This window comes from Chelonia mydas, chromosome 6, assembly GCF_015237465.2.
Source record: "Chelonia mydas isolate rCheMyd1 chromosome 6, rCheMyd1.pri.v2, whole genome shotgun sequence".
Lineage (NCBI taxonomy): Eukaryota > Metazoa > Chordata > Testudines > Cheloniidae > Chelonia > Chelonia mydas.
The window spans coordinates 32,689,646-32,711,683 of record NC_051246.2 but is presented as its reverse complement, the minus strand read 5'-3'; the positions used below and the strand labels follow the sequence as shown (position 1 = coordinate 32,711,683).

Here is a 22,038-nt window from a genome sequence, read left to right as displayed (position 1 = left end):
AGTCTCAGGACCCCAGGGTTCAATTTCAGGTTCAGGAGGTGAGTGTTAACTAATGGTTATATAGACCTTTGTGCCCATGGTCCCCTGCATATCCTACCTTTTCTCTCTGACCTCCACCCTGATTCCTGCTACACTTTATACCTATTCAACTCCCACCCTGGCCCTCTTCTCCCCTACACCTATCCCCCCTCTCATCACCTGAATCCTGCCCCCCTGATCCTATTTACTCTCACCCCAACTCCTGTCTCCCTCTCCTTCTGCTTCTATCTACCCCATCAGCTTGTGTCCCCCTCTCCATGTTGCTCCTGTCCCTGTCCCCTTCTGCTTCCCCTCACCCTCCAACTCCTGCCAACTCTTCCCCAGCTCCTGCAACCTCATCCCTCCATATCTGCAATCCTGTATGACTACTTCCTTGTGGATAGGGGGGAAGGCTTTTGATACTGTCTTACGTGACAAACTAGGGAAATACAACCTAGCTACTATAAGGTAGGTGCATAACTGGTTGGAAAACTGTTCCCAGAGAGTAATCATCAGTGGTTCTCAGTCAAGCTGGAAAGACATATTGAGTGGGGTCTCGCAGGGATTGGTCCTCAGTATGGTTCTGTCCAATATCTTCATCAATGATTTAGATGATGGCATAGAGAGTACACTTATAAAGTTTGTGTATGGTACTAAGATGGGGGGAAGGTTGCTTTGGAGGCTAGGATTAAAATTCAAAACGATCTGGACAAACTGGAGAAATGATCAGAAGTAAACAGAATGAAATTCAATAAGGACAAATGCAAAGTACTCCATTTAAGAAGGAACAATCAGTTAAGAACAAACATACAAAACGGGAAATGACTGCCTAGGAAGGAATACTGCAGAAAGGGATCTAGGGGTCATAGTGGATCACAAGCTAAATATGAGTCAACAGAGTAACAGTGTTACAAAAAAAGCAAATATCATTCTAGGATGTATTAACAGGTGTGTTGTAAGCAAGACAAAAAATAATTCTTCCACTCTAGTTGAGGCCTAATCAGCGTGGAATAGAGTACTATGTCCAGTTCTGTGCGCCTCATTTCAGGAAAGATGTGAACAAATTGGAGAAAGTCCAGAGAAGAGCAACAAAAATGATTAAAAGTCTAGAAAACATGACATATGAGGGAAGATGGAAAAAACTAGGTTTGTTTAGTCTGGAGAAGAGAAGATTGAGAAGGGACACGATAACAGTTTTCAAGTACATAAAAGGCGGCTACAAGGAGGAGGGAGAAAAATTATTCTCGTTAACCTCTGAGGATAAAACAAGAAGCAACGGGCTTAAATTGCAGCAAGGGTGGTTTAGGTTGGACATTAGGAAAAACTTCCTGTCAGGGTGGTTAAGTACTGGAATAAATTGTCTAGGGAGGTTGTGAAATCTCCATTGTTGGAGATTTTTAAGAGCGGGTTAGACAAACACCTGTCAGGAATGGTCTAGATAACACTTAGTCCTGCGTGAGCGCAGGGGACTGGACTAGATGACCTCTTGAGGTCCCTTCCAATCCTACGATTCCGATTCCTCCTCCTCTTCCACGCTGGTTGGACACCAACTGCAGGCACTGAGAGCACAGGAGAGTCTTTCTGCTCTCAGTTCCTGTGCCCAGCATTAAGGAGGTTCCCAGTTCAGAGATGCAATTGCAGGGGAAAATCTTGCTCAGTCCCTACAACAATGATTTATGCATGAGGAGAAGAGTTTCACACTATGAGAGCTAGCAGGCTGTTGTGCTGAGCAAAATGATTAGTTTTCTTTTCATGGATTTTTCAAAACCTAATGTTTATTAATCTAGTTTTGTTTTCAATCTGCTTACTCTGTAGGATAGCTATTTTAACTGAGACGCAGAGTTTGAGCTCCAGGATAACAACACTGTTTAACATCTTGAATTCATTCAACATGATATTGGCGACCTGATATAAATAAGAATCTGAGATCTCTCTTTGGGAAGAAATGTCAATTAATTGAACTCACCCCTGGATGCCACTATTGCTTGATATAGATGTTAATACAGAATTTCACTGTGAAAAACTTGAACTTTAAACAATGTCACACGAATTTGATCCTATTGCTAAAGAATGATCACAAAGTAATATTTTTATAAACTGAACTTGTAAAATTTGTTTCAATAAAAAGCTGTGAGTGTATCAAAAATATATACTCTAAAATTGAAACAAAATGAGCCAAATTTAGAAGGATTTAACAGCACATAAAAAAAACTCAGCTACATTGTCAAGGTTGTGAATGCAAGCTGTAGGAACATGACAGCAATATGGGCTTATTTTTCAAACCTACCCTATTGTCCAGTGGGCTAATTCTAGGAAGTTTCTGGCTATTTAATAGCTCAATAATGACATGAAGTAGTTAGGAAAATATTGCATTACTCTTAAGTAAACCATGGAGAATAATTTAGGGAAAAGGTTGATTCATTCTGAAAGGAGTTCCACCTAATCTTTGGTTGTGAGCTGGGGGGCCATGATGCTAAATTTCATAGGATGAGTGGTTTGAAGAAGGGAATTATTTAGGATCTTCAGAAATGCAAGTATAGCAAGGAAACCCCCCACATAATAATATGGAGGTGAGAGGAAGATTGCAATATATTTAACTCATTTATCACAACACTACTACATTATAAATATGTTTAGAAATAATAATATTCTTACTGTTATCATAAAAGGAGACAGCTTCTAATAGAAATAAAGGAAAAATAGGAATGAATAAACACTAAAATTCTGTATTCTCTTAACTTAGAATACTCAGTTTTAACCATAACAGCATTACCATAATGCTGTAACAGACATTAATATTCTGAATCAGATTTTACTCTGGTTTCTTTAAACTTACAAAAGAAAAATGAAATTATTCTTGCTCTGTTTGTATATTAAACTAAAACAAAATAAACTTGCAACAAATTTTCTGAGTTTACATTTTCAGCTTATAGTCAGCGAAGTAAGACACTCTCAATTTTAGAGATTTTCCAGTTATACCAAAAGAAAATTCAGCATTCTAAAGTCTGGATACACAAGATTGTGAGTAATGCAGGTAGGGAGAAGATATACAGAAGACTGATGGGATGATCAATACTGGAAATATGATTCCTATAAATATGTCTTACCTTTAGATCCAGATATTCCAAGTCTTTCTTCAGCTGGATGTAGGTGTCATCAGCCTTCAGTTAAATATATAAAAAGAATGAACAATACAATGTATTTCACTACTTTAATAGTAATTTGCAAATACGGAAAATTTGTATTAAGCTATATGTAAATAAGAGATAAAAAGTAAAGTGACAAAGCGGGTACACAAGTGGCACAAAATAAGCACATTGGCCTCACTGTCACATTGCTGTTTATGATTGAATATGAAATAGGCAAAGTATCATGGAGACCAGATTCCCCCCCACTTTCATAATGTACAGGGTGACAAAAACATACTTATGGCTTAAATTATTTTCAAAGACATGAACAACATTTTTATGGCTAGTATACTCAGAGTAGGATACTGTATCGAAAAAGGTGTTAAGCCATGGCTTGGCATCCTGTATTATATGCCTTTTTGACAGAACAATTTGCCTTACTTAGGACTGGTCTTAGATATGAAATGCAAAATATTTCATTTAATAACAAATCCATCAAAACACTTCTGGTCAAATTTCATACACATTTTAAAATATGCATCCCTCAGTTTGGGAGAGATGGAACAGCCGCTTCATGGATAATATTAAATAAAAATTATCATATAGTTAGAGAACCATTCTGGCTTTTCATCTGATCATGTTCAAATTAATACTTTTTTTTTCTTTTTGAAACACTGTCTAGTTAATAGCTACTGTCTGTATGGTCTTATAATTATACAGAGATAGTATTACCTTTTCTTAAGTTACCCAAAAAATTGTGCACACCAGAGTCACAACAGAAAATGATGTCTCTTCTTTCAACAAAAATATTTTCAACAAACAACAAAGCAAGACATAACTGTTGCAAACAATCTTTGTTAACTGGGCAACATATCCAGAATATTGTTTGGAATTATTTTCATTATTTTGAATTCTGGACTTATTGGCATAAACAGAAGAAAAGACAACTATTCTGGTTTCAAGTTTTGAGACTTCAGTGTTTTGATACAATGAAAATAGTTATCTGAAAAAACTCTGTGCTAGTGAATCCATACACCACACTTACATTTCTTTGCAAGGATTAAGATTGCTCTGGTATGTTCAATATACTTTGTAATAGAAGAAGTTATGTTTGACCAATTAGCTTACTTGATTGCCTGAATATTCTATATAAACTATTTCACTGCAGCTGTTTGGCAGGTGAGGGAAATGGCAAATAAGTGTTTTAGAGAAAAAATAGTGAAAAGTTCCTTAAATCTGGTCAAAAGAAAAATTGCTGAAAGCTTTAAAAAAGAGCCCCCACATTTTGCTTCAGGTCATAAATGTTCCCAGGTTACTAGATGGCTCCCCTTTGGAGAATGTTACAAATCTAGTACCTTGATAAAGAGATTCCTAACAACTGCCTTTATGCCCCACCTCCAATTTTAAAACTTCTTACATCAAAGCAATCAACTGTGTTGTTATGGACCTATGATGGCTAGTGTTATTGACCAATTAAGCAAAAGAACAATTTGACTTTTATGAGCTAATCTTTACCTGCAGAAATTATGCAGTTACAAGCTACTATGAGTGTTCTAGCTGGTTGATATATCTCACTTTGGAGTTAATGCAGCATGTGGTGAAGTGAGCCACTCCCATTATGAAAGCAGTGCAAAGACAGTGTTTTGCTTCAGTCAGAATGAATAAAGTATACTTAATTCTCTTTTCTGAAAAGATTTTAAGAGGCAGCATTCTCAGAAGTAATATCAAAGCGAAACGATATCTAAAGCTTTGAAACCATAAGCAATAGCACCCAATAGCGTAAAATACTTATTTACAGCTTGTAAAACAACAAAGAAAAAACACAAATGATTCAGGGACTGAGAATACCAAAGAATGGTCAACAAAGCACAGATTCAAGCACATCACTAATGGAGCGTTTGCAGAGTCACAAAATATCATACAGCACAGATGAGCCAATCAGCAGCTGACCTGATAGATGGAATTAGTTGGCAAATGCTGTAGTAATTGGGCGATTGTGTAATTTTGTATACTAGCCAACTTAGCCTGATGTCTCCTTAATCGAATGAGAAGCAATGTTAGCTCTTCAGGCTGCAGGTATTTAGACACATTGTAAAGAGGAAATTAGCAGTCTTTAGGGAGTGTCACTGTAATTACATTCTTCACCTCAGTGCCCAGACAGCATTTACTTGACCCGATTAAGCAATTATTGAATTAATTCTGCATTTGGTCAAATAAACGCAATAAAAGAAGAGGGTTTACTAGAAAACTATAGTATAGTAACAAAACTAAAGAACTTCTACACATGGCCTACTTCCGCCCCCACTAGAGTCAACAGCAAAATTCCCATTGACCTTAATGAGAGCCGGACATGGTCCACGCTTAAGCTTTCGTAGTCAAGTTTAAGAAGAGTTAGCTGGGTTTCAAACAACATGAAAAAACAATATGACTAAGAAAATAGCAGGACTTGAAAACCTTACTACAGTAATTTGGTGGCAGGGAAGGGAAAAAGAATTCCAACGTTTCAACTTACCGACTTGCCATGTAAACTCGGTGCACTTACAGTATGGGTCATATATCCCATAGTAGGCATAGAGCGTCTATCAATGTGTGCTGAATTCTGTAACAAGAGCCATAGTCAAAATTATGAAGACTACCTCAAGTGGGAAGTATGGTCTTATGGTTTAGGTACTTGACTGGGATTCAGGAGATTTGGTTTATATTCATGGCTCTGCCAGACTTCCTGTTTGACTTTAGGCAGTCTCTAATTTGGGGTAAATTCATTAATGCTTGTGAGGAACGAAGATATTACAATAAGCATCATAGGAAAGCCTATAAATAAACAAGCATAGGAATTTGGGAACTGCCACACTGGATCACACCAGGGACTAATTCAGTACATCTCGCGCATTGGCCAGGACCAGATGCTTCAGCAGAAAGTGCAAGAAATGTTGTGGCCACACAGGAAGCTTCTTCCTAATACCTGTTAGTTAGTGATTGGTTTATGCTCTGAGGCAGCACAGTTTTCCATTACATTACTATGGATGTTCTTTTTTAGCCATATAAATATCTAATCCTTTTCTGAATTCCACTAAGCTGCTGGCCTCAGTGACGTCTTGCAGCAACGAGTGCCACACATCAATGTGGTGTTTGGTAAGACAAATAAATCATCATTTATCAATTCTGAATTTGCCACATTTCAATTGCACTGAACGTTCCTTTGTTCTTGTAATACAAAAAAGGGTAAAGAGTAGTTCCTGACTTACTCTCTCTATACTACTCATTATTTTGTGTACATCTTTCGTGTTCCCCTCTTAATCCCAGTCTTTTCAGTCTCTCTTCATATAAAGACTTTCCATGCCTCAAATGATTCTCATTGTCTGCCCTGAACACCCTCCAATATTGCTATCTTATTTTTAAGAGATAGGGTAACTAAAATTAAAACCCAGTATTCTAGGTGACGGAGTACCATGGATATATATAGGGGTGTTATAAACCAAAAAAATATTAAAAAGAACTAACTATTTTCTTCTAGAAATTGTATAGAAAGTGAAAACAATTTTGTTGTTCACAGCTTGGTAGAAATTACCGTATATACTCGTTCATAAGCCAAACATTTTTGGTAAAAAAGTGACGCATCAAAGAGCAGGGGTCGGCTTATAAACGGGTCTACACCAAAATTTGATATGGCATGAAAAAAATTAGTTTTTTTGTCACACAAATATAAATACCCAAGTAAACAAAAATGAGAATCAAGGAGCTGCAGTGTCAGGGAGCAACTCTAGCATTTTGATGGAGTAAGGGAAGAACGATATTGCACGTTCTTTTACAACGGTATACCTTCAACTGCAGTACAGCCAATGTAATTAAAAAAACAATGACAAGTGAGCTATAACAGGGAAGTTTAAGAACATGTCATTTTCCAGTGCTATATTTCACTGGGTTGTTTTATCAGGAGGTAATTTTGTCCCCCATTTATATATGTGAAGTATAGCATTATAGAACTAGAGTCCAAACCATATATGCAATAACAGTGATGAAAGATCTATGATAAGCTGAACCAGTGGAAAAGATGTGAAGCCATGAGTGGAACTGTGCAGCGTACATATAAGCAACAAATCCCAAAACGAGTTGAAGTAATCTTCTTTGCCGAAGATCAGCACATTACTGAATCTGAAATGGGTGTGGGTTTGCAAGTCACCTTCCCTACAAATATTTCCTTCCCACTCCTACACATTTGACATCTAAAGGATAAGTAATGCACTCCCACTTTGTTCTAGTGTTAGTGCTAAAAGATCTTCTATGCTCTCCTTTACCTTCCCCTCTACTCATAGTGCACTGGGAGAGAAAACCTATTTATGCTACAGTCCAGCACTGACACTGAGCTGAGGTTGAGAGACTAAACATAATCTGTTGCATGTGATCGTAGAACAGTTAGAAAATCTATGTTCATTTTTCTTTCAAAGAATTATGGAATATCTCTTACTCCTAGCTTAGTGTTTCGCATCAGCTGACAGTGGGGGCAAGCAAATTAACACAGGACAGGGTGGACTGCATTCTGTCTCACCAGAAAATTCTTTTGGACTATGGAAGACAGTGATCAGTGTTAGGAAAATATCCCCTCCCACTCAAAGATCAGGAGGGTGACTCATCTTCAAGATAGGAGCCAAAAGAGAAACAGGCCACCAGGCCTCTATGATAAAACCATAAAAGTGTGTGTGTGGTGGGGACAACGGACATAAAGGTCTGGGTTTTTTCCATTTTAGGTTGGAAAAATCTGAATTCCCAAGAAAACTGCAGGGATAGCCGGCTCCCAACCCTACAGTACTTAACCTTGCAGACTTCATGCAATCCCTATTTGTGAGCTTTACAAAGACTGGGTTTACCATTCCTCGATGGTGTTACTTTTATGATATGCTAAGGATATTCAATTTGCCAGAAATGTAATATACCAGATCTTTTGTACCAGACTTTATACTGTGCTTGAGGAGACTTTGGAAAATAATATACATTATATACATTCTGTAATTTAAAAGGTCTCTTTCCCATTCCCCCTCCCCCAAGACGACATCTGTAAAGCAGCAGCTGACGCAAGAAAAGAACAGTTACTTACCTTACAGTAACTATGCTTCTTCAAGATGCATTGTTTACATCTTGTTTACATGGATTCCACTCTTGGTGTGCATGTGCCCCATGCATGCAACATGAGGTTACTTTGGGACAGAAGGGTCTATTGCAGCCGTACTAATGACTTAGATGTCCTCATGCCCACCCATCTGAGGGCATAAAGGGCAGGGCTGGCCTAACTGTTCTTCAGTTCCTTCATCAGTACAGAAGCCAAGAGTAGAAGAACTCCACAGTTGAATGGAAGATGAGCAGGTTGTGGAGTCCATGTGGACACTACATCTTGAAGAATCACAGTTACTGCGGAAGTAACTATTCTCTTTGAGTGATTGTCGACATGGATTCCACTCTTGGTGGCTAACAAGCATGTTTGCTTGGAGGTGGGTACTTGGAGGACCCCTGTTTAAACAATGACAGTAGGACAGCCCTACCAAAGCAGGCATCAAATTAGAAGACTCTGTCAAAGAATAGTGTCAAGATGTGGACAGAGCTCCAAGTAGCTGCCCTATAGATTTTGGAAATAAGGACATTCTGCAAATATGCAGCAGAGGCTGCCTGAACTCTAGTGGAATAGGCTCTAATGTGGTTAGGTAGATCTAATCTAGCTACTTTGTAACATGTCCTTATCTAAGTAGATCTCAAATGTATAATCTCTCAGAGGATATTGTCTGACACGTAACCCTCTCTGCAAAGGCCACAGTCTAGTTATGTTCCTGAATGCCTTTGCCCTTCACTGTAAAATGACAGTGCCTTTAGTACATCAAGTGTATGAAATTTAGTTTCTCCCAAGGATGAGTGAGGCTTGAGGAAGAAAATTGGGATATTAATAAACAGGTTCACACAGAACTCTGAAATTACTTTAGGCAAGAGTTTGGGATGAGGCCTGACATTAACCTTATCCTTATGAAACAGTGTATAAGGCCAATCATGAAGGCCTGAATTTTTACTACCCTTTGAGCTGATGCAATGGCTATTAAAAGGGCAGTCCTCACTCGTAGGTGATACATCAAACAGGTTGCTATGTGGATCAAAGTAACAGCCGTGTTAGTCTGTATTCGCAAAAAGAAAAGGAGTACTTGTGGCACCTTAGAGACTAACCAATTTATTTGAGCATAAGCTTCCGTGAGCTACAGCTCACTTCATCGGATGCATACTGTGGAAAGTGTAGAAGATCTTTTTATATACACACAAAGCATGAAAAAATACCTCCTCCCACCCCACTCTCCTGCTGGTAATAGCTTATCTAAAGTGACCACTCTCCTTACAACGTGTATGATAATCAAGGTGGGCCATTTCCAGCACAAATCCAGGGTTTAACAAGAACGCCTGGGGAGGGAGGGGGGGGGGGGTAGGAAAAAACAAGGGGAAATAGGGAAAACTTTCTAAATTACTATATGCCACAAGGGGCCACAGCAATGGTTGCCTCAACCCACCCAGCAATATTGTTAACCTATCCAACTATACTCTCAGCCCAGCAGAAGCAGCTGTCCTATCTCGGGGCCTCTCCTTCTGCCCCTCCACCCCCACGAACATGATACAGTTCTGTGGTGACCTAGAATCCTATTTTCGACGTCTCCGACTCAAGGAATATTTCCAACATACCTCTGAACAACATACTAATCCACAGAGACCTCCCTACCAACACTACAAAAAGAAGCATTCTAGGTGGACTCCTCCTGAAGGTCGAAACAGCAGACTGGACTTCTACATAGAGTGCTTCCGCCAATGTGCACGGGCTGAAATTGTGGAAAAGCAGCATCACTTGCCCCATAACCTCAGCTGTGCGGAACACAATGCCATCCACAGCCTCAGAAACAACTCTGACATCATAATCAAAAAGGCTGACAAAGGAGGTGCTGTTGTCATCATGAATAGGTCGGAATATGAACAAGAGGCTGCTCGGCAGCTCTCCAACACCACTTTCTACAAGCCATTACACTCTGATCCCACTGAGAGTTACCAAAAGCAATTACAGCATTTGCTCAAGAAACTCCCTGAAAAAGCACAAGATCAAATCCGCACAGACACACCCCTGGAACCCCGACCTGGGATATTCTATCTACTACCCAAGATCCATAAACCTGGAAATCCTGGGCGCCCCATCATCTCAGGCATTGGCACCCTGACAGCAGGATTGTCTGGCTATGTAGACTCCCTCCTCAGGCCCTACGCTACCAGCACTCCCAGCTACCTTCGAGACACCACTGACTTCCTGAGGAAACTACAATCCATCGGTGATCTTCCTGATAACACCATCCTGGCCACTATGGATGTAGAAGCCCTCTACACCAACATTCCACACAAAGATGGACTACAAGCCGTCAAGAACACTATCCCCGATAATGTCACGGCTAACCTGGTGGCTGAACTTTGTGACTTTGTCCTTACCCATAACTATTTTACATTTGGGGACAATGTATACCTTCAGATCAGCGGCACTGCTATGGGTACCCGCATGGCCCCACAGTATGCCAACATTTTTATGGCTGACTTAGAACAACGCTTCCTCAGCTCATGTCCCCTAACGCCCCTACTCTACTTGCGCTATATTGATGACATCTTCATCATCTGGACCCATGGAAAAGAAGCCCTTGAGGAATTCCACCATGATTTCAACAATTTCCATCCCACCATCAACCTCAGCCTGGTCCAGTCCACACAAGAGATCCACTTCCTGGACACTACAGTGCTAATAAACGATGGTCACATCAACACCACCCTATACCGGAAACCTACCGACCGCTATTCCTACCTACATGCCTCCAGCTTTCACCCTGACCACACCACACGATCCATCGTCTACAGCCAAGCTCTGCGATACAACCGCATTTGCTCCAACCCCTCAGACAGAGACAAACACCTACAAGATCTCTATCAAGCATTCTTACAACTACAATACCCACCTGCGGAAATGAAGAAACAGATTGATAGAGCCAGAAGAGTTCCCAGAAGTCACCTACTACAGGACAAGCCTAACAAAGAAAATAACAGAACGCCACTAGCCATCACCTTCAGCCCCCAACTAAAACCCCTCCAACGCATTATTAAGGATCTACAACCTATCCTGAAGGATGACCCAACACTCTCACAAATCTTGGGAGACAGGCCAGTCCTTGCCTACAGACAGCCCCCCAACCTGAAGCAAATACTCACCAGCAACCACATACCACACAACAGAACCACTAACCCAGGAACCTATCCTTGCAACAAAGCCCGTTGCCAACTGTGACCACATATCTATTCAGGGGACACCATCACAGGGCCTAATAACATCAGCCACACTATCAGAGGCTCATTCACCTGCACATCCACCAATGTGATATATGCCATCATGTGCCAGCAATGCCCCTCTGCCATGTACTCTGGTCAAACTGGACAGTCTCTATGTAAAAGAATAAATGGACACAAATCAGATGTCAAGAATTATAACATTCATAAACCAGTTGGAGAACACTTCAATCTCTCTGGTCACGCAATTACAGACATGAAAGTTGCTATATTACAACAAAAAAACTTCAAATCCGGACTCCAGCGAGAAACTGTTGAATTGGAATTCATTTGCAAATTAGATACAATTAACTTAGGTTTGAATAGAGACTGGGAGTGGCTAAATCATTATGCAAGGTAACCTATTTCCCCTTGTTTTTTCCTACCCCCCCGCCGCCCCCAATGTTCTTGTTAAACCCTGGATTTGTGCTGGAAATGGCCCACCTTGATTATCATACACATTGTAAGGAGAGTGATCACTTTAGATAAGCTATTACCAGCAGGAGAGTGGGGTGGGAGGAGGTATTTTTTCATGCTGTATGTGTATATAAAAAGATCTTCTACACTTTCCACAGTATGCATCCGATGAAGTGAGCTGTAGCTCATGAAAGCTTATGCTCAAATAAATTGGTTAGTCTCTAAGGTGCCACAAGTACTCCTTTTCTTTATGTGGATCAAAGGGACTCATCTATCATGTTTGTACTATACTGAAGTCCCAAGAAGGAGGGGGGCTCCCTAACTGGAGTAAAGACATAAGTAAGGCCATTAAGGAAAATAGCCACTCTATAGGATGGCCCTGCTTAGGTAAGTGATGTGCAGATATTGCTTCTAGATGCACTCTTATGGAGCAGATTGTTTCAGGGCTAGTAAATACTCCAATATTGCTGGAACGGGTCTTGTTGAAGGAGACAGCTCAGCTGCAGCTGAGACGCTTATATAGAAAGCCTCTTCCACTTACCTTTTTAAGTCAGTCTAGCTGAGGCTTTCCTGCTTTGGAGCAGAACGTTCTGAATTTCAGCTAAACAGCTTCTTCCAGTGGACGTCATTCAGCTAGCATCCAGGCTGTCAGATCTAACAAAGCTGGGTCCAGCTACAGGCTCTGACGGCTGTGTTGCTAGACTATGTTGGGTAGGACAGGTAAGGTGATTGGGGGGTTATGTTGACAGGTTCATCAGATCCAAATACGAGAACTCACTGGCCCATGCTTTGGCTATCAGTCCTGTATCTTGCCTCAGTTTCCTCAGAACCTTCACTATCAGGAGGACTGGCAGAAAGGTGTACATCAGTCCAACATTGGGTGAGAATGGCATCTGTCAAGGAGTCTGGGCTGGGATTCCCTTTGAAACATAATATCTGACACTTCTTGTTGTGGTTTGTGGCAAACAGGTCTATTTCTGGAAATCCAGAAATTCTTGAAACTCTCTGCAGAACTGAGTCTTTGGTAGACCATTTGCAATTGTCTGAGAACTGTCTGCTAAGTTGATCTGCCAATGTGTTCTGAAGGCCAGGAAGGTGCATAGCCACTATTGTGATTTGATTCTGAATGCACAAGTCCAGAGTCAAATGGCTCCCTGATAGAGCAGAGATGACCTGGCTCCTCCTTGTCTCTTGACATAATATCAAGCACTTGGATTGTGGATCCAGGGAGTAGTAGGAATAATTATGACTCTGAACTCAATTACATTTATTTGGAGGGGGGCTTCTTGAGGGGCTCTGCCCTCCCACTTTTAAACTGCCTTAAGGATGAGCAAAAAGAAAAGGAGTACTTGTGGCACCTTAGAGACTAACCAGTTTATTTGAGCATGAGCTTTCGTGAGCTACAGCTCACTTCATCGGATGCATAGCATATCGTGGAAACTGCAGAAGACATTATATACACACAGAGACCATGAAACAAAACTTCCTCCCACCCCACTCTCCTGCTGGGATGAGGTGATGAGCGACGGTGGGGGAAGAGGCGGAGAGGAGCAAGCTGGGACGGGGCCTCAGGGGAAGAGGCAGCATGGGGCAGGGTCTCGGAGGGAAGGAGCAGAGCAGCGGGCAGGGCCATGGTTTAAGTGCCGATGGCCCCACACTTCTAGGGCGCTTCAAGTGCTCCTGCAGCCCCGCAGCTTCTACAGGAGCTTGGGGCACCCATTTTTCAGGGGGCCCTAAATTGGCCAGGGCCCCTGGGCATGGGCCCCATGGCCCTGTGTGTTAATCCACTACTGCCTGGAATTTGACACCATCCCGTATAAAGTCTATGTTTTGAGTTGGAGTAAGCATGGATCTCTCTCTGTTGAATTTGAGACTCAGAGAGGCAAGGATCTTTAAGATTATTTGAATTGAGTTAGATCACTTGTTAGGGTTATGATTTTCAGATCAGCCAATTGTCAAGGTAGGGGCAGACCTGGACTCATTGTCTCCTAAGATGAGTTTGCATGACTGCCAAGCATTTGTTGAAAATCCTTGGACCATGTTTGTGGATTGTGGATCAGATGCGGATACAAATTTTGTATCTGCGCAGGGCTCTACTGATAGTGAGATGCTCCTGATTCTGAGGTATGTCCTGTGGTCTGGCTGAATGGATATGTAGAAATGGGCATCTGATGGTTGAGAGCCATGAACCAGTCTTGACCAACGTCCACAATTACCTCATTAGAACCTCACCATCCTGAACTTGAAACAGTGAATGAATCTGTTGACTCACAGAAGGTCCAGAATGGGATGCCATTCTTTGGGATGAGAAAATAATGCTCCTTAACTAAGAACCCACATGTGAAGCTACTTTGTCTCCTCCAGCAATAGCCCAAGGTCCCAGGCCTGGTCCACTGTGTCTCTGGAGTTTATAGTGGATTTGCCTTATTCCCACTTTGGCACGTGATGCTAGTTGTGATCAGTCTTTTGACCAAAAGAGCCCCATTGGATGCTAAAATGAAGAGGAGAAGAACCAACCCAGCCCAGACCCCTCACTGGGACTGGGGCATTTCCCAATCAAGGTGCAGGAAAAAATCGAAATGCCGAGATTGTCCGCAATACAGAGACAGACCTCCCCCACTCAGCAGAGATTTTTCCCCATCAGAGAGGAGGGTCTAGTCCATGTTGACCTACGTGGGTTCAGGCTGAAGTGTGGGTGCAGAATATTGACTGATTCATGCCATCAAAACCAGCATAAATCATAGTGTCACCCTCCTTTCTGGGCAGCGGTCAGATAGACTGTAGTTAATTTCAATATATAGATTGATAAAAGTGTTCAGGCCATGTGGAGAATCTATCCAAGCCAGCTTAGCCTTAATATCCTCATTAAGACCATGCCAAAAATGACGGCACTGAGCACTCTTTTCCCATTCTGTGTCTGCACCAGAAGTCAGCAACATAGTTATCTGCCCACCAGCATGCTTGCCTTAATGTCTGGAGCGCAACCACTGCCATGTTTGTGTGGTTCGGGTTGCCAAAAATCACCAACATAGCATGGACAAATTCTTCGAACTGGTTAAAGTGTGGACAGGACTTTTCAAGGAGTTGGGAGGCCCAGGCCAACACCTCCTCGCTCAGCAAGCTGCTAAGCCCCACCTTGGTCTTGTCAGTAGGAAAGGTCTGCAGGTGCAGAAGGCGAAGATGGCACTGACTTATAAATCCACAGAGCTTCCCCCAGTCACCACTGAACTTGCTGGGAAATGTTATTTTTGGCTCTCAGTAGATCTGGGTCGCAGGTGGCATAGCTTGTGCTTACACGGTGGCATTTACTGCAGAGCACTGATCTGGGTCTGTAGATTCTGCAAAGCATTCACTAGCTCCACCAAGGAGATGTTGGCTTTAGAGGGATCCATCCTACTAGCTAAGCCAGGGACTTTCAGGCTACTCAGACTGATGTGACTAGGGTGTGGACAGTCAGGCCTAGTGGCTGGAGCAGGAGTCAGGAACCAGAGTCAAGGATGAGAACTGGAGTCAGGAACCAGAAATCAAACCAAGAGTCACAGCTGGAGTCAGGAGCAAGCAGGGAAGCAGGGCTGGAATGGATCTGAGCAAGGCAGGGAGCAAGGCTGGCAGAGGAATAATCACAACTGAGGGCGTAAGTGTTGAGCGGCCAGCAACTTGTTGCTGCTACTGCTGAGCTTACAAACAGGCCTTTCTGGCTCTTTTCAGCCAATCAGGCAGGTGGGCCAATCAGGTAGGCGGGCCAATCAGGTGGTCCTACCACAACCCCGTTGATATCATTAATCTGCCTAGAGGCTGGGCTGGCTAGTCCTTAGGCTCAGCTGAAGGAGCTCACTCCCAACAGCAGCCCTTTTTCTCCTACCCCTTATAGTACCCTCTCTCTAAAGTCCCTTCCTGATTCCCATTGTGCTAACCAAGGAAGGAAGGTGAGTGGGAGAGGACTCCCTGCTCTGTCTAGATAGGGATGGGGAAAAGGAGCACACAGCTTCCAAGGGAGGCACAGTTCTATCCAGAGTACCATTTTTGAGGGGAAGAGGTTGGTTCTGGAGATACCTCCTTAACTTGTACCAGTAACTGGTGTCTTAGATATTGCCACCGTCAGCCTCTCTAGGAGACATGAGTCCAGTACTAAGCCCACAATTAAACCACACAGTACCATATATGCTCTAGGTACCCAGATAGCAAGTTCTGAAGTGCGAGTATTAAGGAACACATTTCTGAGTTTCAGAGTAGCAGCCGTGTTAGTCTGTATTCGCAAAAAGAAAAGGAGTACTAGTGGCACCTTAGAGACTAACCAATTTATTTGAGCATAAGTTTTCGTGAGCTACAGCTCACTTCATCGGATGCATTCAGTGGAAAATACAGTGAGGAGATTTATATACACACAGAACAGGAAAAAATGGGTGTTATCATACACACTGTTAGGAGATATCATACACACTGTAAGGAGAGTGATCACTTAAGATGAGCTATTACCAGCAGGAGAGCAGGGTGGTGGGGGGGAAGAAAACCTTTTGTAGTGATAATCAAGGTGGGCCATTTCCAGCAGTTAACAGGAACGTCTGAGGAACAGTGGGGGATGGTGGGGGGGAAATAAACGTGGGGAAATAGTTTTACTTTGTGTAATGACCCATCCACTCCCAGTCTCTATTCAAGCCTAAGTTAATTGTATCCAGTTTGCAAATTAATTCCAATTCAGCAGTCTCTCGCTGGAGTCTGTTTTTGAAGTCTTTTTGTTGTAATAGTGCGACCTTTAGGTCTGTAATCGAGTGACCAGAGAGATTGAAGTGTTCTCCGACTGGTATATGAATGTTATAATTCTTGACATCTGATTTGTGTCCATTTATTCTTTTACGTAGAGACTGTCCAGTTTGACCAATATACATGGCAAGAGGGGCATTGCTGGCACATGATGGCATATATCACATTGGTAGATGTGCAGGTGAACGAGCCTCTGATAGTGTGGCTGATGTGATTAGGCCCTGTGATGGTGTCCCCTGAATAGATACGTGGACACAGTTGGCAACGGGCTTTGTTGCAAGGATAGGTTCCTGGGTTAGTGGTTCTGTTGTGTGGTGTGTGGTTGCTGGTGAGTATTTGCTTCAGGTTGGGGGGCTGTCTGTAAGCAAGGACTGGCCTGTCTCCCAAGATCTGTGAGAGTGATGGGTCGTCTTTCAGGATAGGTTGTAGATCCTTGATGATGTGTTGGAGAGGTTTTAGTTGGGGGCTGAAGGTGATGGCTAGTGGCGTTCTGTTATTTTCTTTGTTGGGCCTGTCCTGTAGTAGGTGACTTCTGGGTACTCTTCTGGCTCTATCAATTTGTTTCTTCACTTCAGCAGGTGGGTACTGTAGTTGTAAGAATGCTTGATAGAGATCTTGTAGGTGTTTGTCTCTGTCTGAGGGGTGGGAGCAAATGCGGTTGTATCGTAGAGCTTGGCTGTAGACAATGGATCGTGTGGTGTGGTCTGGATGAAAGCTGGAGGCATTTAGGTAGGAATAGCGGTCAGTAGGTTTCCGGTATAGAGTGGTGTTTATGTGACCATCGCATAAGTGGATCTCTTGTGTGGACTGGTCCAGGCTGAGGTTGATGGTGGGATGGAAATTGTTGAAATCATGACGGAATTCCTCAAGGGGCTTCTTTTCCATGGGTCCAGATGAGGAAGATGTCATCAATATAGTGCAAGTAGAGTAGGGGCATTAGGAGACGAGAGCTGAGGAAGCGTTGTTCTAAGTCAGCCATAAAAATGTTGGCATACTGTGGGGCCATGCGGGTACCCATAGCAGTGCTGCTGATCTGAAGGTATACATTGTTCCCAAATGTGAAATAGTTATGGGTGAAGACAAAGTCACAAAGTTCAGCCACCAGGTTTGCCGTGACATTATCGGGGGTACTGTTCCTGACAGCTTGTAGTCCATCTTTGTGTGGAATGTTGGTGTAGAGGGCTTCTACTTCCATAGTGGCCAGGTATGGAGGTGGCGGGTGCCAAAAGATTAGCACTGAGAGAAATGAAGTCTGCAGATTTAGTGGGTACACCTTGTGCTCTTTTTGTACCAAGTGCTGGCACAGAGCTTTTGGCCCTTATGGGGCTGAGGCCAAGTCAAATCAAAAGTCTGATATCCATGTCTCTACTCACTAGGCACTAGAAAAGGTGACCTGTGCTTTCTGCCCTGTCAGAGGAAGTCAACACCAGAATGGTGGCAAATGGGAAGGCAGAAACTCAGCTCCCACAGCTCTAATGGAAAGGGACAAACCTGAGGAACATGGGTTTAGCTCTGCCTTTCCTCTTGGTGTTCAAACTCTCAAGGGAAACAACTTTAGGCAGGCTTCTTTAGCTTTCTGAATTTGCTTCAAGAAGTGACATATGGAGCATACCTTGGAGATATGTCCATGTCCTAAGCAGAATAGGAGCCAGGAGTGCCAGTCATTAAGCACCAGTGAAGTGTCATATGAGGGCATGTTTTGAATCCAGGAGATTTAGCTCCTGCAATGTTGCTAGCACTCCTGTATGAGGGGGACAAAAGGGAGGGGTTCTATCCTAAACTGAAATGTTTCCAGGTTCTCTCTATCCACCTCCCCCGCCCAATATATATTAGCCTGCAGGCAATAACTATCTATATGTATTAACTACTAAGTATGAAGGCTATTAAATATGCTTGCATAGTGTGCAGAAAAGACAGTAGGCACTACACAAGAGTTCTGTCTTGCTGCCATGGTCATTAGGAAAAAACTGAGGAACAGTTCAACCAGCTCTATTCTTTATGCCCTTGGGTGGAGGGCATGAGGACATCTATGGCACAGGAATAGCTCCAATGGAGGTGGTTGGCTAACAGAAGCCAATGTTGTGCACATGGGGCAATGCGCACCAAGACTGGAATCTATGTGGACAATCACTCGAAAAATAACTATGCACTAGTTTAGATACAACAGCTTACCTGAAAGAGCTTTTCTGCGAAACACGTTAACCTTGAAGAGGAGAAATTATCCACAACTTTGCTTCATCAAAAATTTTGAAAAAAAATAGCTTTATCTGTTTAACAACAGTGAGAAAAACCACTGAAATGTGTTTGGAGAAGGTATAAAAGAATAGTTCTTTAACTTAATATTAAACTTCTCCATTAATATTGTGCGTGAACATCCTATACATATATTTATGTAACAAGTACATATATCCTAATTATGTGTAGCTAAATATTGTATACATTAACATATATTTACAAAATTTTAGAATATTAATAAGGTACTCCATTGAAACTATAAAATAAGAACATTTCAAATTAATGGGCTCTTTTTTTCTTAGCCACCCATTTATTCTTTCCATAACAAGAACAAAAATAAACCTGTGACAACTGAGCAGACGTAGGTTTGGAAAAAAATTTGTGTGTGTTACCGTGTTTACTTTTAGAACTTGTATGTCACTTCGATAACACGGTAAGGATTGCAGTTCAAATGCCTACATTAATTAGACAGATTAATATGCAAACCTATGTATGATTACTGTTATACTCTATACACACCTTTACAGCATGATTTCGAATCCTCCTTGGAGAACCAGCAAAAGGTATGTCTACACTCCGTCTCCCATCAGATGGTTTAACAGTAACCCTTTCTGCAGGAGTGTGCGGTCTCCTTGGCGGAAAGATTTTTGGAGGTCCTGGTGGAGGAATATCGGAAGGAGATGGAGGAACAGAAATTGATCGTGGAACATCTAGTGAACTTTTTGCTTTACCACGGTCAGTAAAGTCCGGAGAACCTGCATAAACTGGAGCAGTTGGACTGCCATGTTTAAACTGCTGTCTCTGTTGCCACTCGTATAGCTGCCATACAGTACCATCTTTATTAGCTTTCCTCTCCTCATGGGACATTTTCAAGTGGCTAACACGGTCTTGGGCATATTTGTAGTCACTTGGCAAGTTGCGATTTGGTGGAGGAGAGCTCCCTGAAAGCTGCCTGGTATTCTTTGGCAAGGTATGATAATTTTCAGGAAAAGACGAAGATTGACTGGGACCTTGACGAGTTAGAATCTGATCAGAAGCAAGACTGTGAGAAGAAGAGATATAGATTTAAATGTACATTTATCAATAGGACTGGCTAAAGTAAAAACATAAATCACCTCTTCTAATTCATGTTACCTTAGGAATTATACAAGATTCTGATTAAGGGTCCTTTATTAAAATTCACTTAAATGTGTACAAAATGAAGCTACTATTGCCCAGGTATCGCTATATAAAAAACCCTCGCTATTCACATATTAAGATTGCAGTAATCTGGTATGTAATTCTACTTCTGAGAAATATTTGAAAGCCACAATTCTTTGATCAATGATCAGCCTGGACCTACCACAGCAGAGCTAGCTTTAAGGGAAAAAGTTACATTACCTCTATGTTTAGAAACACTAGAAGTCAAGTATGCAAATAACTGAGTCGTAGTTGTGTTTATAAACAGCAAATACTGTAAGTAATTTTTACTTTTAGTTAAAAGGTACCTTGTTCACCACTAGATGGTGTAGTTTGCTGTACAAATGTGATATATTAATTCATTTTAAAAATTACATTACCTTAAAAATCAGAGAGGAGGAAGAAACCTCACCAGACAGAATAAGCAACTGTTGTGTAGATTTTGCTTCATTATACATAAAAGAGATAAACCATTTCTTAAATTCTTTGATATTTGAACATTTGTTTGGAATGTTCTAGTCCTTATGAGTTACTCTTTTACATGATACAATGCTATTAGTCCTTGCTATCTTAAGCAGCACACAGGAATTTACAAGGAAATCAATTTATGGTCCTGCTATAAAAAATGTCACTTCCTGGGTTCAGTACAACATGCAGAAATTAAATTGCAGAAATTAGCTCCACATTTGGCCAGCAGTTTTCATACGGAATCTGTTGGCTTCCAACTTTGACATAGTTGACTTCATGAAGTCTTTTCACAGCCTGAAATACCAGAATGATCCCACTTGCCTATTATCCAATTCTGCACTTAGCCATCAATAGCTTCAACATCTCCAGTCAGCAACAGTGCTCACTCTGCCAGACTTTATGGAAGACCATGTAAAGGAAAGTGTGGGGTGGAGGGAAAAGATTATATTTTCTCAGCATACAAGATGGATATAAGGAAGAACAAAAATAGAGCAAGTGGTTACTTAACAGTAACTGTTGTTCTTCAAGAGTTGCCTCTGTGTATTCCCACTCATAGGATTTGGTGCCCAGAGGCTGTGGAACTGCCTTGAAAAATTGTGACTCAAGTTGGGAGGCTCTTGAGAAATCTCATGTGAGAATAATGTCATCACCCTACTCTATATAAGGAAGTGCACACCCCACCCCAACTCAATTTCTACTCCCAAACTGTACAGTCCTGATGTTATTTAGAACTCCGAAGCAGAGGAGAAGGCGGGTAGTGTGAATGCACAGAGATGACTCTCAAAGACCAAGTAACCGCTTTTTCTTCTTTGAGGGCCTCTGCACTTTCATTTATGGGATTCTAGTGGGCAGTGCTCCATCAAGTGGAACATGGGTGAAGAGTGCTTAGCTAAACACATACTGTAGCATGGCACCACTCTCCTAGACCAGATACTGGACCATGATGCTAAGTGCAAAATGCGGTGCTTGGTGAAAGTGTACACTGAACTGCAAGTTTCTGCTTTGCGTATCTTCAAGAAGGAAACACATCTAAGCCATGCTGCTGCTGCTGCAGAAGGAGGCTCTAAGGAGTGAGGTTTTAAACTAGGATGTTACTGGTTTCCTAGTCAAGATGTAACAATATTCTTTGTACCTCCTAATCCAGTGTGAGTGTGTAAGAGATAAATGGATTCTCACTGGCATCTCGCCCATATGCTTCAAATAATCAATTAGATTTTAAAAAGGGCTTGGTATTTTCCAGGTAAAAACAGAACATCCTCTTCACGTTTAGGAGAGGAGTTTCCCGTGAGTGGGAGTGAAGTCTAGGGAAGAACACAGGGAGGGAAATGCAGTAAGAGAAGTGGAAATTTGAGACCTTAGGTATGAAGCTGAGATGAGGCCTCATGGTGACTTTCTCCTTGTAGACCACCATATTAGATGAAGTGGCTGGCTATTAAAGCACTAAGCTCACTCACTCACTCTC

The 22,038-nt window shown here is 41.9% G+C and overlaps 1 protein-coding gene across 12 annotated transcripts in view; it reads right to left on the bottom strand.

Moving 5' to 3' along the window:
* PLEKHA7 (pleckstrin homology domain containing A7) overlaps window positions 1-22,038 on the bottom strand; it is a 292,737-nt gene that overhangs the window by 44,282 nt on the left and 226,417 nt on the right. For 5 of the 12 annotated variants that reach the window (XM_037899714.2, XM_043548881.1, XM_043548880.1 and 2 more), the window contains 4 exons: window positions 19,449-19,971; window positions 5,659-5,745; window positions 3,126-3,179; window positions 2,674-2,697 (listed from right to left, as the gene is read on the bottom strand). In XM_037899714.2, the coding sequence (XP_037755642.1) occupies window positions 2,674-2,697; window positions 3,126-3,179; window positions 5,659-5,745; window positions 19,449-19,971 (688 nt within the window). Of the gene's footprint in view, window positions 1-2,673; window positions 2,698-3,125; window positions 3,180-5,096; window positions 5,217-5,658; window positions 5,746-19,448; window positions 19,972-22,038 lie in introns of all 12 variants that reach the window. The other 7 variants (XM_043548879.1, XM_043548884.1, XM_043548885.1 and 4 more) reach the window with 2 other exon arrangements.